Source organism: Giraffa tippelskirchi, chromosome 10 (genome assembly GCF_054371585.1).
Source record: "Giraffa tippelskirchi isolate mGirTip1 chromosome 10, T2T-mGirTip1v1.2.pri, whole genome shotgun sequence".
NCBI classification, from domain to species: domain Eukaryota; kingdom Metazoa; phylum Chordata; class Mammalia; order Artiodactyla; family Giraffidae; genus Giraffa; species Giraffa tippelskirchi.
In genome coordinates, this window is record NC_137284.1 from 121,019,557 (window position 1) to 121,041,380 (window position 21,824).

Below are 21,824 nucleotides of genomic sequence, written 5' to 3' on the forward strand. Positions count from 1 at the left end.
CTATTTCTGGGCTCTCTATTCTGTTCCACTGGTTTATTTCACTACCCTTTTGCCAAAACTATACTGTATTGATTACTGCAGCTCTATAGAAAGTTTTTTAGTATTACTTATTTATTTGGCTGTGCTGGGTCTTAGTTGCAGGATGCAAGATCTTTGATCTTTGTTGAACCATCCAGGATCTTTATTTTAGTAGCATCATGTGAAATCTTAGTTGCAGCATGTGAAATGTAGTTGCCTGATCAGGGATCAAACCTGGGTCCCCTGCATTGGGAGCCAGGAGTGTTAGCCACTGGACCACCAGGGAAATTCCATAAATCTTGGTGTCTGACAGTGTCAGTCCTCTAATTTTGTCCTGCTTCTGCTATGTTGTGTTGACTACCCTCAGTCTTTTGTCTTTCCACGCAAACTTAGGATCAGTTGGTCAATATCACAAAATAACCTGAGATACTTTTGATCAGGATTGCATTGTCAATAGATCAAGTGAGAATAACTGACATCCAAAATCACTGCAGATGGTGATTGCAGCCATGAAATTAAAAGATGCTTACTCCTTGGAAGGAAAGTTATGACCAATCTAGACAGCATTTTGAAAAGCAGAGGCATTACTTTGTCAACAAAAGTCCGTCTAGTCAAGGCTATGGTTTTTCCAGTGGTCATGTATGGATGTGAGAGTTGGACTATAAAGAAAGCTGAGCGCCGCAGAATTGATGCTTTTGAACTGTTGTGTTGGAGAAGACTCTTGAGAGTCCCTTGGACTGCAAGGAGATCCAACCAGCCCATCCTAAAGGAGATCAATCCTAGGTGTTCATTGGTAGGACTGATGTTGAAGCTGAAACTCCAATACTTTGGCCACCTGCTGCGAAGAGCTGACTCATTTGAAAAGACCCTGATGCTGGGAAAGATTGAAGGCAGGAGGAGAAGGGGCCAAAAGAGGATGAGATGGTTGGATGGCATCACCGACTCAATGGATGTGGGTTTGGGTAAACTCTGAGAGTTGGTGATGGACGGGAGGCCTGGTATGCTGCAGTCCATGGGGTCGCAAAGAGTCGGACACGACTGAGCAACTGAACTGAACTGATTTTCACTTTTATTTAGTTCAAAATATTTTTCAACTTCTCTTGAGATTTCTTATTTGTCCTTTGTACCATTTACAAGTATATTGTTTCATCTCCAAATATTTTGGAATTTTCCAATTATTTCCTGGTAATTGTTTCTCCTAGCTAAGGTTTCTTTGGTAGCTCAGTGGTAAAGAATCCACTTGCCAATGCAGGAGACACAAGAGATGTGGGTTCAACCCATGGGTTGGGAAGATCCCCTGAAGAAGGAAATGGCAACCCACTCCAGTATTCTTGCCTGGGAAATCCCAAGCAGAGAGGAGCCTGGCAGGCTACAGTCCATGGGGTCACAAAAGAGTTAGACAAGACTTAGCAACTAAGCAATAACAGTTGATTTCTACTTTTGTCACATTCTAGTCTGAGAATATAGTTTATATCATTTCAATTCTTTTAAATTTTTTAAGCTGTGTTTTATGGCCTAGAATGTGAGATCATATTCTATCATATATCTATCTTGGTAAACGTCCCACGTTCCCACGTGAGATTTAAAAGAAGTATATTCTGCTGTTTTTCAATAAAGTAGTCTATAGATGTCAATAACATCCAGGTGACTGATGATGATATTCAGTTCAGTTCTCTTTACAGATTTCCAGCCAACTGGATCTACCAATTACCGATAACAGGGTACTGAAGCCTCCAACTATAATAATGAATTCATCTACTTCTCCTTGCAGTTCTATCAGTTTTTGCCTTCTGTTGTTAAGTACATAAATATCAAAGATTTCTATGTATGCTTAGAGAATTAACTTCTTTATCGTTCTGTAATGTGCCTCTTCATCCTTGATAATTTTCCTTGATCTGAAATTTGCTTTGTCTAAAATTAAGATAGTTACTTGAAATTTTAACAGGGCTAACATGGTATCTCTTTCTACATCCTTTTATTTTCAATGTATCTGTGGCTTTATATTTAAAGTGTATTTCTTGAAGAAAACCTAGTTGGGTCTTGAATTTTAGTGACTATGTCAGTTTCTGCTTTTTAATTGATGTATTTAGACCTCTCATATTTAAGGTGACTGCTGACTCGCATCTACCATATGTATAACTGCTTTCTATTCGTGGCTTTTTCTTTTTTTTACATCTTCCTCTCTTTTTCTGGCTTTTTATAGGAGCAGTCTGGGGATTTTATTCAGAATCCTGAATTGAGAAAGAGGAACACTCAGTAGTGTCAGTTCCCAGGATAGGAGTGGGTGGATGGGGGGGTGAGGAGGCAGGGCTGGAGGAAGTTCCTGTGTTCAGCCTTCTGCATTGATTGTTCATAGAAGGCTGTGACTACAGAGAACTGGCCACTGACAAGACAGCCTTCAGGCTGCTCCCTGATCCAATGCAGAGGAAAAACTGAGGCCCACAGCAGGGAGCTTGCCCATGGTCCCTGGGCAGCTGCGGACAGAGCCAAGACCCAGTCCCTGAACAGGGCGCACCTGTCAGTCCACACTCACCTTGGTCCCAGCAGTGGGCGCCAGCCCCACAGCAGCCATGTACGTGCTCCCGATGGTCTTGATCTTCTCTAGGTCCTTGTAAAAGTCTTTGTCCATGAGCTTTGTTTGAAACACAAAACTGTTAAATGTTACATAACATTTTAGACAAGTAACAGCAGTGCACAGCCGCTGGAAGCAAGCACAGAGCAGATATGTGCATTCTGGAAAGCAATGTGTCTTCTTCATGTGAGCACAAGACAAGTTCTGGGATTGAACTGAGAAATGCAGGCCTCAGGGGCTCCAACAAAGGCATTTAAAAGAGGCACCAAGGAAGAACCGTGCAGAAAACACGCCCATCCTCCAGCAGCTGACCTCACAACCACCCAGGAGGAGGACAGGCCCCAGGGAGGGAAGCAGGCACAAGACCGGAGGCCCGCTGTGGACAGTGCAGAGATACCTGCCCACCCATCCTGCAGGTGAGGCTGCCCACCTAAGCTTGGCATTCACAAGGAAGAGCACAGGTACCACCATTCACCCTCTCTATCTTAAGGCAAAGTTTCTTCCTCAAATGTCATGATTGGCTGGGATTCCCAAGGAGACAAAATACATGTAATCCCACTGGCCCCATGCCATCCGCAGAGCACACGCTACATCAGTGGACACAATTCAGGACTCTGTTGGAGGGGGCACACCGAGACACCCAGGCCGTAGGGTGTCAGGACTGCAGGGCAGGCCTTACCTCATCAAAGTCGGCAATGATCTCGTTCAGAAGGCGCAGACACTCCACCCCCATGTTGTTGCCATCCAACTCGATGTAGAAGTCGTTGAAGTTGGGGATGGATGCAAACATGACCCCCACCTGCGAGTACGACTGGTAGTACAGGTCCTGGCGGGGCGGGTGTCAAAAGTTGGGTTAGGCAGTGTATGGGCAGCCAGAGCAGCATTCAGGGCTGTACTGGGGGCAGGCCCTGCAGACCAGGTCCTGAGATGTGGCTGCCAGGATGCGCTGGGACTCCCATGCCACACCAGGAGGGGGTTCAGAGGATCTAGGATGATGGAGGGTCATTCAGCTCACAGGTGGGTGCAGAGCCCACTCAAGGAGAGGCGGAGGCACCAAGGAAGGACACCCTGTTTTGGGAAAACAACTGGCCCTGGACGCCCCTAGTCCCAGCCAGATGAAAAGATGAACCCCAGATCTATTTCAGGTCAAAGCTGGTCAAGCTGAGCTTGGGGGCTTGTGCCTTTAGGACCTAAAAACCTACCCTGAGCCTCTTTATTCTTGAGTCAGTTTTTGTAAGCCCTGCTCTGTGCTGTCCAGGTGGTTCCAGAGTTTTACTGCAGCAGGTTGTGGCCATTAGGATGTTCAGACCAACCCAGACAGCGCTGAGCACAGAGACGGGAGTGAATCACCAGCTCCATAGCCAGGCAGGCGGAGTGTGGTTGCTAAGTCACCTGCTGCCCAAACTCAGCCAGGAGGAGGCCACCCAGGCCTCGAGGCAGCACTTTGCAACCTCATGTGTGACTTACTGCAGCCTCCTGCCTTCCTTGTGGGAACAGTGGATGCTATGCTCTCTCCCAGGATCAAAGGAGAGGGCAGGCTAATTCTGAGCACATGTCAACCCCACGTCCCAGGAATCTTGGATCTGGCCCTGCCCTTGAGGGTGGGCAGAGGGGCCACTCCACCTCAGTGCACGCAGGCTCCAGGCTCACCATGTTGCGGGGGTTGGACATTAGGAAGTGCTGGGCAACGTGGGCTGGCAGGAGGTTGAAGAGAATCCTCTTGTTGTCCAGCTTCACTTTCTCCATGTCGTCCCGCTCCTCCTCTGCCTGGGAAGGGGGTCCTCCATTAAGTCACCCAGCCACCTATCCATGCCTCCTTCCCTCATTTGACAGCTCACCATATGACACTCCCTTACTTGACACCCCACCGTGTGACAACTTCTCACCTGGATCAGGCTCTGGACCCTCTTCCAACAGGGTCCTGACTTTGGTGTGTTCATGTGTCTAGTTTTAGCAAAAACCCTGCTAAGTCAGTTTAACCAGACACACCATCCTTGACATCTGATCACCCCAGATATTTGATCAGGTTCCTCATCTACAACCTGCCCAGGGTGATGTTAGATCACCTTGACCTACCCTCAGCATGAATCCCGTTAGGTCAGTTCAGCCAGAACGTCCCTCACCCCAGATGTCTCCTCTTAATAATTTTCCATCCACCACCCCCAACCCTGCCCCTTGAATATAAACCCCCACTTGCCCATGCTATACTTAGGGTGGAGCTTCATCTCTCTCCCCCACTGCAGTGGTTCCTACACCTAACACAATGCTCCTGAATAATGTCTGCCTTACCATCTTTAACAAGAGTTCTGAATCTATGCCTTTAACGCATTCTTCTCTGTAATCATCCAAACTAAACACCAAGTGCACCGATGGTCTATACCAGGTTCATTCCACGGCCCCACCAAGCAGAGGAACTAAATCAACATTAGGGGCCCAGAGGATCCATGAAATTCTGGACTAGTCATCACCCAGATCAGCTGGAACTTTCAAAGGCCAATGAGGGGCTCAGCCCTCATTTCCAGGCTGAGAAGCCCCACCATCTGCCATCTGCAAACTGGAGGCCCAGGAGATCTGGTGCTGTAACTCCTGGAGGTCTGAGACCCAGGAGGGCTGAGGGTGGAGATGTCCCAGATGGTGCAGTCAGGAAAGAGGGGCCCCATTTCTCTCTTCCTCCACTTTTCTGTTCTATTCAGGCCTCCTTCAATGGATGGATGAAGCTCACCCACATTAGGAAGGAGAATCTGTTCTACTGAGTCCAGATTCAAAAGCTAATCTCATCTAGAAATACCCTCCCAGACCAACCCAGAATAACGTATGGGCAAATAACTGGACACCTCATGATCCAGCCAAGCTGACACATAAACTAACCATCATGATGTCCTCTTCCAAAACCCTCCTGTGCTGTCTTACTTGCCTTCTGGGGTATACAGGCCCCTCTTTGGGGCACCCAGGCTCTGAGAACCACCTCCTCCTGGAGAAGCACAGAGAGGGAAAGGACCTTTCCAAAGCACACAAAGCGAGAAGAACTTAATCTCTAACTCCGGAACTAGTCTTACTTGAGGAAAAGGCCCTTTGTGAGACGTCTGCACTGAAAATCATCAGCTAGGCAGGGGATCAATGCTGGTGCTTCTCTCCATAGAGAGCAGCTACACTGCAGAAGGGAAGAGTGTGGAGATTCAGAGTGGACCAGGCTCGTCAGACTACATGGGGCACAGAGGAGCCCCCACCCCACTGTCAAAAGGGTGAAACACGAGAGGAGATGGGGTCAGACGAACATCGATAAAGATGATAGCAACATCGTAAAAAGCAATGCCAGACAAAAGACAGTGGAACAGTATCTTTAACATATGGAAAATAAAAAAATCAAAAACCCATAATCCTAAACCCAGCAAAAGTATCTTTCAATCATGAAGGCAAAATGAAGAGTTTTTCAAACATACAAAAACTGAAAGAATCCATCACCAACAGACTTGAGAGAACCATCTGCCCTTCAGGCAGAAGGAAGATAACACCAGACAGAAACCTGGAAGTGCACAAAGAATGAAAAGTATCAGAAATCATAACTAAGTGGGTAAACAAAAAATATTCTTTTTCATTATAATCTATCTTAAAGTAGACTTTAATGTTTATGATGCAAGTAATAATATATTGGGGGGTTTACAATATGTGTACAAATAAAGTCTATGATGATGTCAATGCAAAATCCCTAGGATGGAAAAAATGGATGTATATATTGTTATTAATATTAAGGTTCTTATATGTAAGATAGTATAATACCACTTGAAGACAGACAATACTAAGTATCCATTAAAATAACACAACAAAGAGTTAGAGCTAATAAAAATACAGATCAAGTAGAATAATAAAAATATTTAATTAACCCAAATAAGTAGAAAAAAAGGAAAAAGAAAACAAATAGATGGGCAGGTGGGATAAATAGGAAACAGCAACATGAAAGATTAAAATACAATCACATCAATAATCACACTAATTGTAAATTACCTGAAGACCTCAATTAAAGGCAGAGATTTAGCAATCAGATTAAAAGGCAAGATCCAATTGTATGTTGCTTACAAGAAATCCACTTTAAATAAAAAGACACAACAAGGGGGCACTCTCAGTCCCCCTTCTGATGTCTATGTCAGAAGCTTTCTCTGTCCCTTCTCACTTTAATAGAACTCGGCTATACAAAAGCTCTTGAGTGATCAAGCCTGGTCCCTGGTCCTGAAGCTAAATCTTCTTCGAAGATCACAAATCCGACATCGTTCACTGTAAGCTATCTTGGGGGCTCATCCGGAATCTTCAGGACAAAGTAAAAACATTCAGAGCTCTAGCCTCTCTGCTTTCTCAGTATGCATGTTTTCTGCTTTGTTTTACTAAATCTACAGTGTGCTTGTGTGAATGCATGACACACTTGGCACAAAGCAGGTGATGGGTCCTCCTCTGCAGTTTTGCAGTGCCTCGTAATGATGAAAGGCAGCCCCAAAAAGGGGAGCCTTGTCCAGGATTTATACCGACCTGCCAATGCCAAGAGACACCCAAGGTGCCTGCTAGGGGAGCGGCCAGAGATGGGCAAAGCATGTGGACCGAACTTTCCTCTCTCAGTCACCTTTTCCTGGTATCTTTGACCATTTCATAATTTTGTGGGGAATTATAACTATTAACATAATCTGTTGGATCATAGATTATGTGGACTTGTGATTCATGCCGTTACTATGTACTTTTACTCAGACCCCAAGCTTGGTAGTCATGGAAGCGCCTAGCCTTGCTAGGAGCCAAAAAGTACAAGAGCGTGTTTGGGAGCAAGGTGGAGCTCTAGCTCCAGCAATGTCTCTCAGGCTAGAGGTCACTCTTTTGGCTGCCTGCCACAAGCGACCTGACAAAGAGTCTGCCATGGCTGTGTCTCCTATCTATGTAGATGGAAGCACTGCTGGTGACCATGAGGTTTTTGAGAACACAGGTCAGGAGTTGCAGGAGCTGGTCAAATTGGAAGTGCAATGGGCTTCTTCCTTTGGTAGCACTAACTCTTAGTGGACCAGAGGAGGCTTTCTGGTGGCTTTTGTCTCAACTCCCTAGATATTCCTTTTGTGGAATCTGTGAAAATGAACTGGAAGGATTGGCTCGGGAAGAAAAATCACTTTTTACTCACTGGCTAACTCCACCACCTCTTTTGCTATCGCATATACTGGCATGATGACACTCAGAAAGGACATTGTGGTTGTTGTTCATCCCTTTATGACTCACCGCTTCTACTGTGGTCTGGACTGTACTCAGGAATGTGCAAAGGCACATGGAACACGGATGCTTCCCCTAGGAGTCCTAACTTGGGAAACATTCTGGAAAAACTACTCTGCTCCACCCCCAGGTGGCAGCAGAGAAAAGGGCAAATCAAACAAAAGTCTTGGTGGTATGAAACTAAATCAGCCTGGGATGCCATCTGGAATGCACCCCTGGTGCATCTCCACCCTGCCTCGGTGGTAGAGCCAGGAAGATCGAGTAAACACCTGCATCAGTAAGGGACAAAGTCCGACCAGGGAAGGAAAGCTTTGGAGGAGAGTCTTCTACACCCCCATGTGGAGCAGGGAAGGATGCTTCCGACTGAAAAAAGCAACAGCTGTGGGTGCAACTTTTTTCTCTCTTACAGCTGGGAGCTAGCAGTTCCAGAACCACTCCTTTAAAATGTATTTTTAAAAGGCTGGGACAAGTTTGATCTCCAGAGTTTAAAAAGACATGCCTGATCTTCTGTGATACTGAATGGCCACAGTATCCTTTAGAAGACAGGGAACGCTGGCCTGTTGAAAGGTCTCTTAATTATGATACTATTTTACAACTAGACTGGTTCCGTAGAAAACATGAGAAACGGGTAGAAGTGCCATATGTGCTGCTCTTTATCTCTCTGTGAGACATGCCAGACTTATGTCCTAAAGGTGCAGATTTGGGTGTGAAACCTTCAGCTCCCTCCTGTCCTCTTACTTTGTCCCTGTATCTGGGGCTCCCGACTGAATAGGCTGAGAGTCAGGGCACCCTTTTTGGAGGGGTTTCCTCAGTCTCGGTAGAAATTCAAACCGTACCAATTGTGGTCCAGACTATCTAGAGGATCCAGAAAAGTTCATACAAGCCTTTATAGGACTAACTTTGTGACCTTACTTGGAGACATATAATGTATATCTTGGGACAGACGCTAACTCATGACTCGAGAACTCAAGTTTTGGGGGAAGCTACTACTTTTGGAGATGAATGGCTTGAATGTGAGACAAGGGAAAATAGGGAACATGAAATATCCCTCCTTCCTACTGGGAGCCGAGCAGTTCCCATAACAGAGCTGCTTTGCTGGATGTATTCTTGAAGGACTCAAGTGAGCACACACTAAGACTTTAGACTATGCTAAGTTGACTGACATAGAACAGGGAAAGAAGGAAACTCCTGATAAACTCCTAGTAAATTCCTAGATAGACTATAGGAGGCTCTCCACAAGTTTACTGATGTTGATACTGAATGTACAGAGGGAGAAATGATCTTAGAAGATAGATTTGTCTCTCAGTCAGCTCCAGATATCTGCTATAAGTTATGAAAACAGGCGTTTGGACCCAATCAGTCTTTAGAAAAACTGTTGCAGCTGGCTCAGATGGTATATTATGGTAGAGAATATGAGGAGGAAAATAGCAGGTAAAAAAAAAAACAAAAACAGGCAATAGACTGAAACCCCAACAATGGCTGTTAGACCTGCTCTGAAACGGCCTGAGGAAAAATGCCCAGAGGGACCCAAGCGAAAAGGGAGGGGCATCTCAAGTGAGACTGCCCTCCGGCATCTAAGCCACCCCCAGCTCCATGTCCAGTCTGCAAAGGACCATACAGGAGAAGAGACTGCATCCGAGGTGGAGGCCCCAGAGATCAGGCTCTCAGGACAATCAGGACCGAAGGTGCCCGGAGGTCCCCACACAAGCTCCCATCCTAATTATACCTGAGGAACCCTGGGTATTAATAATTGTGGAGGGTCAATCAGTCAATTTTCTTTCGGACACTGGGGCAACTTTCTCTGTGCTCACTGAAGCCCATGGCCCACTTTCCTCCTGATCCACTACCATACTGGGACTCTCTGGACAAGCCAAATGTTATTATTTCAGTCATCTTTTAAGCTGCAACTGAGACTCTGTACTACTTTCTCGAGTTTCTTATTGTGCCAGAGTCTCCCTCATCCCTTCTGGGGAGGGATATACAGAACAATGTCCAGGCCTCCGTTTTCATAAATATGGAGCCTGCTCTTTCTTTCCCATTAATTGAACAAAATGCAAATCCCAGAGTGTGGGCTGATGGAAAAACTATGAGTCTAGCACAAAATGCTGTTCCTGTCATTATCAAACTGAATGACCCTCACCTATTTTCACACCAAAAGCAGTATTCATTAAAGCCCAAGGTTAATGAATGGGCAAAAATCTTACTGTACTGACTTCTCATGGTGTAAGTAGGATCTTAAACTCTAAAGTTCAGAGTGACAATGGCTCTGTCTTTAAAGCTGCTGTAACTCAAGGGGTGTCAAAAGCTCTAGGAATAGAATATCACTTACACTGTTCCTGGAGACCCCAATCTTCAGAAAAAGTTGAAAAGGCTAATGACATTATTAAAAGACACCCATGTAAGCTAACTCAGGAAACACAAGACAATTGGTTTAAAGTTCTACCTGTAGCTTTAATGAGGGCTCCAACTGCCCCTAAGAAGAAGGGACTATCTCTATGACAGACTGTTTTTGCACACAGATATTGTCATAGATCCTAAAGCCTTAAATTTAACTATTTGACTCAGCTTTCAGCTTTTCAACCTCATCATCAATTGAAGGCTTCCCATGATGGGTTGCTCTACTTCAAGGAAAGGACTTTCTTCAACTATGCAAACACCTTCACCAAGAACAACTGTATGTGATGCCTCTTCTTGATCTGATGACATCTAACAATCCTAAGATGGACTGGTATAACATATTGTACCTTAACTATGGACACAATGTGACTTTTAATTTTGATTAGGTTTTAACTTGGTTTAAAGACTATTTTGCCTTACATCTGTAACTGTAAAACGGGGTTTGTTTCTAACCATCTAAAAGGTTTTAGGTTACAAAAGGTTGTCCAGGCTCCTGTGAGTGCCACAGCCTCCTCCAACTATTACTTGGGGCCCCTGGATGAGAGACTCCATATGAGGGTTAGGAGAATATATTGCCTCAACAATTTAGGGACCACACCCCTCAACAGCAGGAAGTAGTTATGGAATGAACACGATGCTCCTTTCCCTAGGCAACATAATTCTCCTAAAATAAAAGGGGGGAATGAGAGGGTAACAGGCAGGAAAGCCAGGGGTCTCCAAACAGAGGAAATACGTCACAAGTGTCAGACATTTTTTATCTCTCCCTTAAGCAGCAGGAGGAAACAAACTTCAAGTGTCAGACTTTTTTTTCTTAAAATTCTGTGTTGCCATGACGACACCTGGTTCCACCTGAACTTAACTTTTCTCAAACCTTGAGCTAATCAATGCGTTTTTCTTATGGAAATGTTTTTCTTAATCTACGTTAATAGATTTGTGTGTTTGCTTTGTATTTGCAAGATCTATGTATCTGCTTTGGAATTTGCCTTTCCTCAAAATGGTTCCACCTAAGCCTAACTTTTGGCTGATAAAAGCTCAACAAACAAGTATTCATATCTATTGTTTTATGGCTGGGGGATGATACACCTGGTACCATCCTATCTCAAAAATGCATACTGTGGGAGAGGGGAACTGGTGAAATTCCATCAGCCTGAGGTGTCTCTCTTATCTGATTAATAGCTTTCTAACAGATATAAAGCACCCGACTAAAGACTAGCAGGGGGGTACTCTCCGACCCCCTTCTGATGTCTATGTCAGAAGCTTTCTCTGTCCCTTTTTATACTTAAATAAAACTCTGCTATACAAAAAAAAAAATACCATAAGGTTACAAGTAAAATGATGCGAAAAGATATAACAAGAGAGCTGGATTATCTATATTAATATCAGACAAAACAGACTGCTGAGCAAAGCGCATTACTTAGGAAAAGGTCTTTTTTTTAGGGTTCAATATTTATTTAGAGTTTTTGTTTTAGCCTGAAGATATTTTGAACTGTAGTGTTGGAGAAGACTCCTGAGAGGCCCTTGGACTGCAAGGAGATCAAACCAGTCAATCCTAAAGGAAATCAGTCCTGAATATTCATTGGAAGGACTGATGCTGAAGCTGAAGCACCAATACTTTGGCCACCTGATGCAAAGAACTGACTCTTTATAAAGAAAGGACCCTGAAGCTGAGAAAGACTGAAGGTAGGAGAAGAAGGGGACAACAGAGGATGAGAAGATCGGATGGTATCACCAGCTCAGTGGACATGAATTTGAGCAAGCTCCAGGAGCTGGTGATGGACAGGGAAGCCTGGTGTGCTGCAGTCCACGAAGTCACAAAGAGACGGACATGAGTGAGCGACTGAACTGAACTGAAGATATATGAAAGGGTCTTTTTTGATAAGAGGGACAAAGGTTTCAATTTATCAAGAGGACATAATCCTAAACATTTATGCATGTAATAACAGATCATCAAACTACATAAAGCAAAACCTGATAGAACTTTAAGAAGTTAGAATGGTGTTGGAATCTCTATCTATAGCTATAACTGGAGATTTCCAACACCATTGTCTCTAAACTTGACAGAATGACTAGCGAGAAAATCAGTAAGGGTATAGAAGACCTGAAGGACACTGTCAGCAACCTTATTTAACTGACATTTACAAAACGCTATTCAACAGCAACAGAACCTCTCCCTGGCTAATTCCTCCAAAATCTCCAGATATTCTCTCTAGAGGCTGATGTCACTGACTTGAGGGCTGGGTCAGGCTATGGGCTGTTTTATCAATACAATGGCACTTCTATCACTGTTCTGGAATCATCTATGACTGACACATTTATTCCTTTATCAGCCTCTGGGCATTCAGGGCAGGGTTATGCTCCACTACATGAGTGTCCCCATAAAAGGCCTGGTGTAGACCAGGTGCTCAATAAGCAGCTACTGGGTGCAGCCAGGCAGGACACCAGGTGCAGAGAGAGGGCCACCCCAGGCTGTCTGTGCACTTCCCAACATGGTGACAGGTCTGATTTCCCTTGAGTGGGGGACATTCCTGGACTCAGAGCCCAAGGTTCAGCACCAGTGTTTGATTCTATGGGCACTTCCTTGGCACTGTGTTTCAGAACACAGCCATGATAAACCCAGAAGCACTGTCCTCAGTGAGGGATGTTCTCAACCCAAGTCTCAGAGGTGACACCAGGGGCCACAAACAGAGAACAGGATGAACAACACACATGGCATTTCAGATGTGAAACAAGGGTCGTGAACTGTGTGGCATGAACTTCCTATAACCCCAAGGACCAGGTGACTGTCCCACATGTGGAGAAAGGAGGCCTGGAAAGGGAAGTGACTGAAGGAGGAGGTGCAGCTGGCCTCAGCTCGGCCCAACGACCAAAAGCTCCATGTCTGAGCCAGCCCCTGCTCTGAGTGCTGAGAACAGCAGCTGCACAAATGGAAATTACCCTCACAATAGGTATTCATTGTAGAGAAATTGTTTTATTATAATTGTCATCATGATTATCCACTGAGTTCAAAGAAAAAAAATCACTGGAGCAAAAGCATTCTGATAGTTACAGATTAAGAGGTTGAGAAGTCATCAGGAAGGAAAAACCCATCTGTTTGTTTAGGTTTATAGAACCAACTGGGTCTCAATAAATAATTAACCAATGAGTCTTTGGTCTGGCAGTTTTGCAATAGTTTGAGGCACTCTGATACCTGCATGACAGGCTTAAATATCCACAGGGCAAACGGGCAAAGTCTACAAATCTTTTTGTTTTGTTGTGTTTACGGGAAAGTGAGGCATTTCATGTTACACGTCCTTAGAAAAATATGTCAGTGTGTTCCAGATAGGCAAGCCTTCCCTCCATGACACAGAGGTTCTCTCTTGCACCAAACTGCCTGGAAAGTTCATTTCACGGTGAGGCTGGGTGTACAAGGGGTATCGGTGAAGGAGAATCCCAGGACAGGGTCAACCACTGGACTTAATAACATTTAAAGGGACACCAGAGACTTCCTTTGAGGTTCAGTGGTAGACCTCCCCATTTAGCACAGGGGGTGCACGTTCAATCCCTGGTCTGGGAGCTAAGATCTCACATACTATGCAGTCAAAATACCAAAACATAAAACAGAAACAATACTGTAACAAATTCAGTAAAGACTTTAAAAATGGTCCACATCAAAAAAAAAAAAATCTTAAAAAAATAAAGGGACACCAATGCCTAGAATGGCCCTTGCCAACCCATTTGAGAGAAACTGCTTGCCCTGGGGGAGGGAGTCCCCAGTTGGGAGAGCCAACAGCAAGGGCCTCAATCCTACTGAGAGTGAGATCCAGAGCAAGCATCTAATCAATGAGTGGGAACCATCTCACACACCCCCAGGCCGACCCAGCCCTTCCCGGCTCATCCTAAGTCCGTTCTTCTCTAGCTCTGAGTGTCTATTCCTACCTGAAAGACCTTAAACCAGAAGGGCCAGCTGATGGTGGGGTAGACACATCTCAGAGACCAGCCAGTCTGGTCAGCCAGAGAGAGCCAGACAAGACCACGTTGAGCAGCACAGTCTACCACAAAGAGGCTGTCCTCCATTACCTGGCAAGGTTTTTGCAAGCTACAGTGGCCAGACGGCCTTTTCAGGAATGGTGTGCACTGCTCTCTTCCCCTGGCATCTGCGCTGACCCAGGGCCAGCCCAGAGGACTCTACCTACCGGCCCCCTCACAGTTTTTGGTTGGGCTCTGCCGCCCAGGCAGGAGCTGAGAGGGAGGGAGCAGAGTGTGACTAGGTCCCTCCCAGCATGGTCACTGCAGGCTGGCCATGTCCCTTGGATGAAGGTGGTGAATCCTGTCTGGTGGCCCACCTTGTCCTGGTTCTGGGGACCACTCCTTCGACCCCAAGGTCTGGGATGGGGACCCTCTACTGTACGGCCCTGGTCACTGCACCAGTCTAGGGTTGCCCTACCCTGACCCATCTTTCAGATGGTCCAGTGCCATCAGCTCTCTTGACCTTGTCAGTCAGAAATGTGCCCTGTGACCTCTGCCCAGACTGAGTGATATGTGCCTGAGACCACGCCCACCTCCATCTTAGCCCCTTTTCCAATGGCCAACCCTGCCCAGGCTCCACCCAGCCACTTCAAAAGTGCCCTTCTGGTGGCCCCTGTGATGGTGGTGTCTCCTCCCAGGGTGCCTGCCCAGGCCCCCTGCTCCATCACACTCCACCACCAGGCTGCCTTCCAGAGTCAGGGATGGGACCCTGCCACCCCGGCTGTGGGGCCAGCCATCAGCCCTGCCCACAGAGAAGGCGGAGTTCTGGATGGCCTCCCCACCACCCCACCCCATGAGGTCTCTGTGACGGTCCCCCTCCTGTCACACGCCTTGTCTCCTTTCCTCAGCACCAGCCCCTCCTACCCTCCCACAACCAACTCTCAAGCATCCAAGAGGCCCAGAGAAGCCCGGGCACTTCTGGAAGCTTGGCTGGGTATCACGTGGACATGCCCAGGGAGCGGCGGCCTGGCTTTGGCACTCATGAAGGCAGTAGCCGGAGCCCCTCAAGGAGGAGGACGAGCCAGAATCGGGTGCACCACTTGCATGCCCTCACCACCACCACCCCTGCCACACTGCCTAAGAACTGGGGCCAATCTGTACAGACAGCCCACCTGGGAATTTCTGCCCGTGGAGAGGGAATGCGGGGTTCAGATCTCAGCAGCTCCCTGCCCACCTGGAATCCAAAAGCCAGGTATGGAGTGAAGACAGGGCTGGGCCACAGCCCCTTAGAATCGGAGAATCAGGGGTTCTCTCCCTGTAAGGCCTGGTTCAGGGCTCCCACTGGCCACACACAGGGAGTTAGTCTGTCCAGAAAAGGCACTGACCTAAAAGTACACACAGGCTGAAGAGTAGAAGAAGCAGGCTAATCCACGGAGACAGAAAGCAGATGGTGGCTCAGGGCTGGGGGTGGTTAGAAATGGGGAGTGACTACTGATGGTTACGGGGGTCTCTTGGAGGACAAAGAGTGTACTAAAATTGACTGTGATGACGGCTGCACGATTGTGTGAATATACTGAAAACTACTGAATTGTACACTTTGTATGGTGAGTGAATCTTGTGGGATGTGAATTACATCTCAGTAAAGCTGCTACATAAAAAGGAATAAATAAGCCAAGTTTTTTACCTAGTATATCTGTGTGTGCACAGATACACATACATACAGAATATATGTGCACACACACACACATTTTCTTTCTTTTGTTTGCCCCAAGTAATGGAGTAATTCCTCATGATCTTGAATATACAACCTGCCCTGATGTGCAGACAGAAACCTGCTTAACTAACATCTTATCCTTTCCAGGTTAACTAAAGGGTAGACAACAGTTTTCATCAGAGTGGTCACTACCTCTGCCCCCATCACAGGCAGTCTAGCCCTCCGTCCCCTCACCCCTCCTTCCCATAGTGAGAACCCTCAGCAGCGGCTGTCCTGAGGGAGCCCAGTGAGACCTAGGGCCTGTCAGATGTCAGGCGCAGGGTGTCTGCACCTACTATGCGCCAGGTCCCCAGCCAAGCCCATTGGGAAGGAAACTGTAATTATTCCTCAGTGCAATGGCTAATTTTATGTGTCATCTTGATGGGCCATGGAGCACCCAGATGGCTGGTGAGCATCATTTCTGGGTGTGTCTGTGTAAGGACACATAGGAGAGATTAGCTCTGAGAGGCTGGACCGTGGGAAGATGTCCTCCACTCCAGCCAGGGGGTGGGCATCATCCAATCCTTCTGAATAGAAGGAAAAGGCAGAGAAGGGGCAACTCCACTCTTGGCCTCAGCTGGGCGTCCATCTTTGCTGCCCTCAGACACCAGCCCTCCTATTCTCTTACGGCAGGTGGCACTTGGCGTCCAGGACTTCCCGGCCTCTGTAACTCGCAGGCCAGTCCCTGGAATAAACCTCCTCTCTGCAGAACCCAACCAACACACTTCCACACAGGATTAGAGTCATCATCCGATTGGACTGAGGACCAGGGAAGAGAGTCACAAAGACCTCAAGGGGAGTTGTGGGGGTTGGGATGAAGACCACCTAACTCCAGGCCCACCCAACACAGCTGACCAGGGCCTCAGTCACTGACCAGCCACCTCCTGCCTATTCTACCACAGGATGTGGACAGGAGTCATACATCTTCCTGAAGAAAGGATGTGGGCAGGCAGCACAGGAGGAGCCTGGGCCCCCAGTAGGCGTGTCTGAGCCTGTCCCACTGCACGGAACATGGGGCAACAGCAGGGTGCACTCAGCCACCTGTGTGCCCACAGCCACAGCCTTCTCTCTGTGGCCCTCTGGGCTGCACGTGTCTGGGGTCCAGTGATGGATGCCCCTGTGCTGCAGCTCTGGGCTGGACCCCTGGCTACACTCTGGTTCCTGGTATGCGGACGCTCCCACCTACCTCAGACCTGCCGGGACCCCTGGACATTCCAGCTCTGGCCCTGGGCATGTTAATCCATATCTGATCCCCATCTGTGATCCCACTTCCCAGGCAGGGCTGCCATGGGGACTGAACAGAGCGAATTCCCTCAGACAGCCAAGGGCTGCTTCTTCATGTGTCAAAATGACAAGCCCTCCTGCAGCCTCTGTTCTACTGCACACCTGCCTCCCCACTTTTAGTCGAGGAAACAAGGGGAGGCAGTCTGTTCAGAGCCAAGAAGTGAGCAAGTTGCATCAATGGAGTCTGAACTCTGGACCAGAAAGTCAAAAGGCCTCGGTTCCCAGGGCCAGGGACACAGAGCGAGTGATAAGGAGTGGGTGTAGAGGAGCGGGTGACAAGGACACACGGAGAGGATGACAAGAGGCCAGAGTGGGCAATGAGGGGGACGCAGAGACCCACCACACTGCATGTGACCTGGGCTGAGCTGAGCACCTATGCACTAGCTCCAGCAGGCGAGCAGGGTGAACTCTGGGGGTCACTACCTGCCACCAGGCCTCAGGGCCTAGAACAGCTCCCATGTCTACCACTCCTCCATCTCCCCCAGGCCTTCAGTATCAAAATTCCCCTGTGTACACTGTAAAAATATGGGTCCCTGGCCCCCAGAGCAGACCTACTCAATCTGGAATAGGCCATGTGAGATGTGACAACCTCAGGGGTTTCCCAGGACCCTGATGAGACCCTGATGTCTAGCCTACTGAGGCTGAGTCCCTCTGCTAGAACGCCTGTAGGGACAGGAAGCTCACGGGCAGCAAAGCAGCCAAGCTCTGACCATCAGACAGGGTTCATTAGACTGTCTCCCTCCTGCCTTCCTGCCATCTTGCTCCTTGGCCCCACCACAGCCTCCTCCACCTAGCAGTGATGCCCACAAGGCCACTAGCGTCCAGCCGGGAGGCCCCACCTGAATCTCCTCCCAAGTGATCCCCTGATCACCACCCCCCACAGGAAGCAGAGGATCTCCTCTTGCCTGGGCCGCCCAGAGGTAGTCCAGCCGCAGCTTGACATCCACCTGCCGGGCGTGCAGGGCCAGCGTGCACGAGAATAGCAGGATGGCCACGATTGGCTCGAAGCTGCGCCCTGAGACGGCACCGGCCCTGGGGGAAGAGAAGGAAGGAAGCCAATGTCAGTGCCAAGAACACAAGGCCCATCCCCAGGGGTGCCCGGGAATAACCCGGGCTGAGAGCCTCGTCCACAAAGAAACCCAGGAACTCACTAGCGGGTGGGCCCAAGTGAAGACAGGGAGCAGCCCCGGCTCAACAAGCTTCTAGTCAGCAGATTGAAACACAGGGCCCCAGACAGGCACTGGCAACGCCCAGCCGGCGGCTCTGGAGGGAGCAGCGTACCTACCCCATGGCCTTCGTGTACCCGCTGAGCTCCAGGACGAGGATGTAGGAGGTGGTGAGCACGGCGAGCAGGATCATTTTTGGCAAGGAGGAGACCCGCAGGAATATGGCCAGCGGGAGGGTGCCCACGAGGCCGCACAGCAGGGCATGGGGCGCAGACTCGCAGGGCGGGGCAGGCAGCACTGGGTCCCGGCCCCCAGAAGACAGGACCACCAGGGACCCGTTGGTAGTGGAGCTCCAGGCCCAAGGCAGGCAGCCCACCTGGAGGAGGATAGAGGGACCAGGAGCGTGGGAGGGGCCCCACTCAGGACACAGGGTGCACCCTCCTCCCAGCCCGCTATGGCCTCTGGCTCCAACCCACTCCCCTGGTGCCACCAGCCAAGTTTCAGACACTCCTGCCTGCTCATGGCCCTTCTGGGCTCCTCACTACTAGAGGGGGTGCCCCAGGATCTGGGCCTGGGGGACACAAGGCCCCTACCATCCTCCCAAACCACTCAATTCCACTCTGTTCCTCCCCACACCACCTCCTTCCTGTTTCTCTGCCTCAGCTTCGTCCTCTGCACACAACGAAGGGCAGAGTCCCCAGCTACCAGAAGGACATCACATTTCCTCCACTGAGAGATGTTCCCTTTCCCCCACTTCCTTGGGCACCTCCAGGCCAATCTCTGACCCCCCTTGTTTCCCTCTACAGCCCAGGGACAGGACCTCCAGGGTGCTCCCTGCAGGGGAGCCCCCATCCCTGCACCCAGCAGAGACGCTCACCACACAGCCTTGGGCCACAGAGTAGATTAAGACCACGATGAAGATGCACAACACGGTGCGGATCTGGATGGTCAGGCACCCTGGAAAACACTAAACAACAAAAGACTATTTTAAAAACTACCTCTTATCCCAAAGCCAGTCATGTCCACAGTAAATAAATCATGATGCAGCATGTCCGCAGCCATCTGTATGTGGCTAGATTCTCACCCACTGTTCATCCTCCACACACACTTCTTGACTGTTTTCATATAATTAATCTCCCAGGTGAAAATGCTGCCCAAACTAAAACATGAAAACTGACATCTTTAAATTTAAAAGGGCCACACCTCCCATCACTCTATGACACTGATTGGCACTGAAATTCATCGAAGAGATTAAGTTGACATTTTCATAATATTGCATCCCTCTATCTCAGAAATGGTAAAGACTTCCCATTTATTTGTGCCTTCCTTGATAGACTTTAACTTTTATCATTTTCTTCACGCAGGCTCTATATAACTTTTATCCAGTTATTATGTTTTAAGTCTATTTAAACATTGTGCAATATTCAACAAATGATTTCATGGATAGAAGTTCTTTTTAGACTCACACTTCTGAAATTAGAAATGAAAACAAAAATAGAGACCACAGGGACCTTAGAGAAAACACTGACCAGCCAGGGAGCCTGGGGCCATCTAGAGAGTTATCCCCCTAACTCTCCCTGCTTTGAGGTCGGGATCATTACCATCCCTGCCCTACAGGTGGGAAAAATGCAGCCCCGACACCACCAGCTAACTTCACTCATTCTACAACCCAGCACAGACAGTGGGTGCTCCAGCTCACACAGTGGTGGGTATGGATCCAGGTCCCAGTTCTAGGCTCCTACATGGTTGTATTTCCCTTGAAACACGGGTCTCCTCTGAGCTTCTCAGAAAGAAGAGTTGTTCTGTGGTGGTGCCAGCCCTGCTTGTTTACCGACCTGCATCACACCCTCCGTGTCTTCTCTCCCACAGAGCCCTGGGCAAGACCACAGACATGCCGGGGATTCAAGCCCTCAGCCCCATGAAGCACAGGCTGCTCACGCTTCCACTCAACAAACCCTGAGATGCTCCTTCTGGTCCAGTGGACTTCAGAGGCCCCCAGGGCACCACTGGGAGTGAGGCCTGGCTCCATTGCTGCAAGAGGCAGGAACAGGACAAGAGTCTCTCGGGAGGCGAGGAGAAGAGGGCCACTGACCAAGGCTGGGCAAGCCCTGCCCAGGGGGTGTCCCCCTCTGAGCATGGTGGGTGGACATGGACACACAGCAGGACTACTGAGGCCTCTAGGCCACCCTAAGGAAGGGCAGCTTTGGGGCAGTGAGAAGACCCAGAGAAAACTGGTCTCCAGTAGCAGAATCGAGTTACTGGATAAAACCAGCCTTGGGCCCACCCTCCTCCCCTCCCTCCCTCCCTCCCTCTGGTTTTTCCTGAATATGTGGGCCAATAAATTCCCTTTATCATTTAAGGCCATTTGAGCCCCGGGATCACACAACAGTGAACAGCTGTGACTGCCAGCCTCGGGGTACTGAGACTCTTCATTTGATACTAAATGCCTGATCCTACAACTGTGTTTGATTAAACACACGAGAGTTAAAATACCTCTCTGGTAATGACAATCACAGGGACCCAAGTAGAACTTGGAATTGTTTGCTGGGAGCAACAAGAGGAGTAGCAACATGTACACACAGGATAAGAAGGGCTGTCTGTTCATCTTAAGACTAACAGCCTCCTTTTTCACAGTTAATTTGGTCAACTTATCAGTTCTTTTTCATGAGCAAATATATATATATATATACACACACACACACAGACCAATATAATTTTTATATATATTATATAGATAGATAGATAGATACACACATAAATATACACACAGCCCTAACAACAGCATGAAAAATAGTCTGTCATGATACAGAAAAAAGGTAGCTGAACTGACATGAACAATGAAAAATTCCCCCCAGAACATGATCCACAGTTAGTCCCTAGTGATGGGGGCGCCAACTGTGTGGGTGACGGTCCCAGGTGGCCTCTGCTGCCCCCAGCCAGAAGCCCTGGCTGTCGCCACAGTTGACTCGAGGCTTTTTTGGTGATATTTGGCTACAATGGACCATCCCACCTGCGTCTCCCCATCTCCACGCGTGCTGGCCTCCACAGGAAGGCTTGTTCCCACCCCCACTGCCCACCAGGCATAGTCTGCGGTCTGGCCCCTCCCTGTCACCCAGAGTCCCGAGTCCTCTGTGCAAGCCTGGCAGTGGACTTAGAGCCCAGCGCAGGGCCTGCAGAGCAGATGTGGGATCGGCGGCACTCGCTGGCCGGCTGACCTGCAGCCACCAGCTGTTAGGACCATGAGCTGCGGCACTGAGTCAAAAACACACACTTAGAAAAAATGCTCAGGCCAACAGGTGAGGGCAAAGGGCAGGTGATGGAAAGAAAGGGGCTGGTGGAGTCAGGGCCAACTCTGCCAGGAGAACTGCTGGTCCACCAGGAACAGATTCCAAACACTGGGGACAAATGGAACAGGCCATAGAAATTAACATCCACTTGCTTTCACTTGAAATTA

The 21,824-nt window shown here is 48.3% G+C and overlaps 1 protein-coding gene across 5 annotated transcripts in view; it reads right to left on the minus strand.

The window, feature by feature from the left end:
• ADCY1 (adenylate cyclase 1) overlaps positions 1–21,824 on the minus strand; it is a 99,311-nt gene that overhangs the window by 13,017 nt on the left and 64,470 nt on the right. For 4 of the 5 annotated variants that reach the window (XM_081531081.1, XM_081531080.1, XM_081531082.1 and 1 more), the window contains 6 exons: positions 19,248–19,337; positions 18,490–18,746; positions 18,110–18,236; positions 4,241–4,357; positions 3,270–3,416; positions 2,552–2,650 (listed from right to left, as the gene is read on the minus strand). In XM_081531081.1, the coding sequence (XP_081387207.1) occupies positions 2,552–2,650; positions 3,270–3,416; positions 4,241–4,357; positions 18,110–18,236; positions 18,490–18,746; positions 19,248–19,337 (837 nt within the window). Of the gene's footprint in view, positions 1–2,551; positions 2,670–3,269; positions 3,417–4,240; positions 4,358–18,109; positions 18,237–18,489; positions 18,747–19,247; positions 19,338–21,824 lie in introns of all 5 variants that reach the window. The other variant, XR_014065975.1, reaches the window with a different exon arrangement.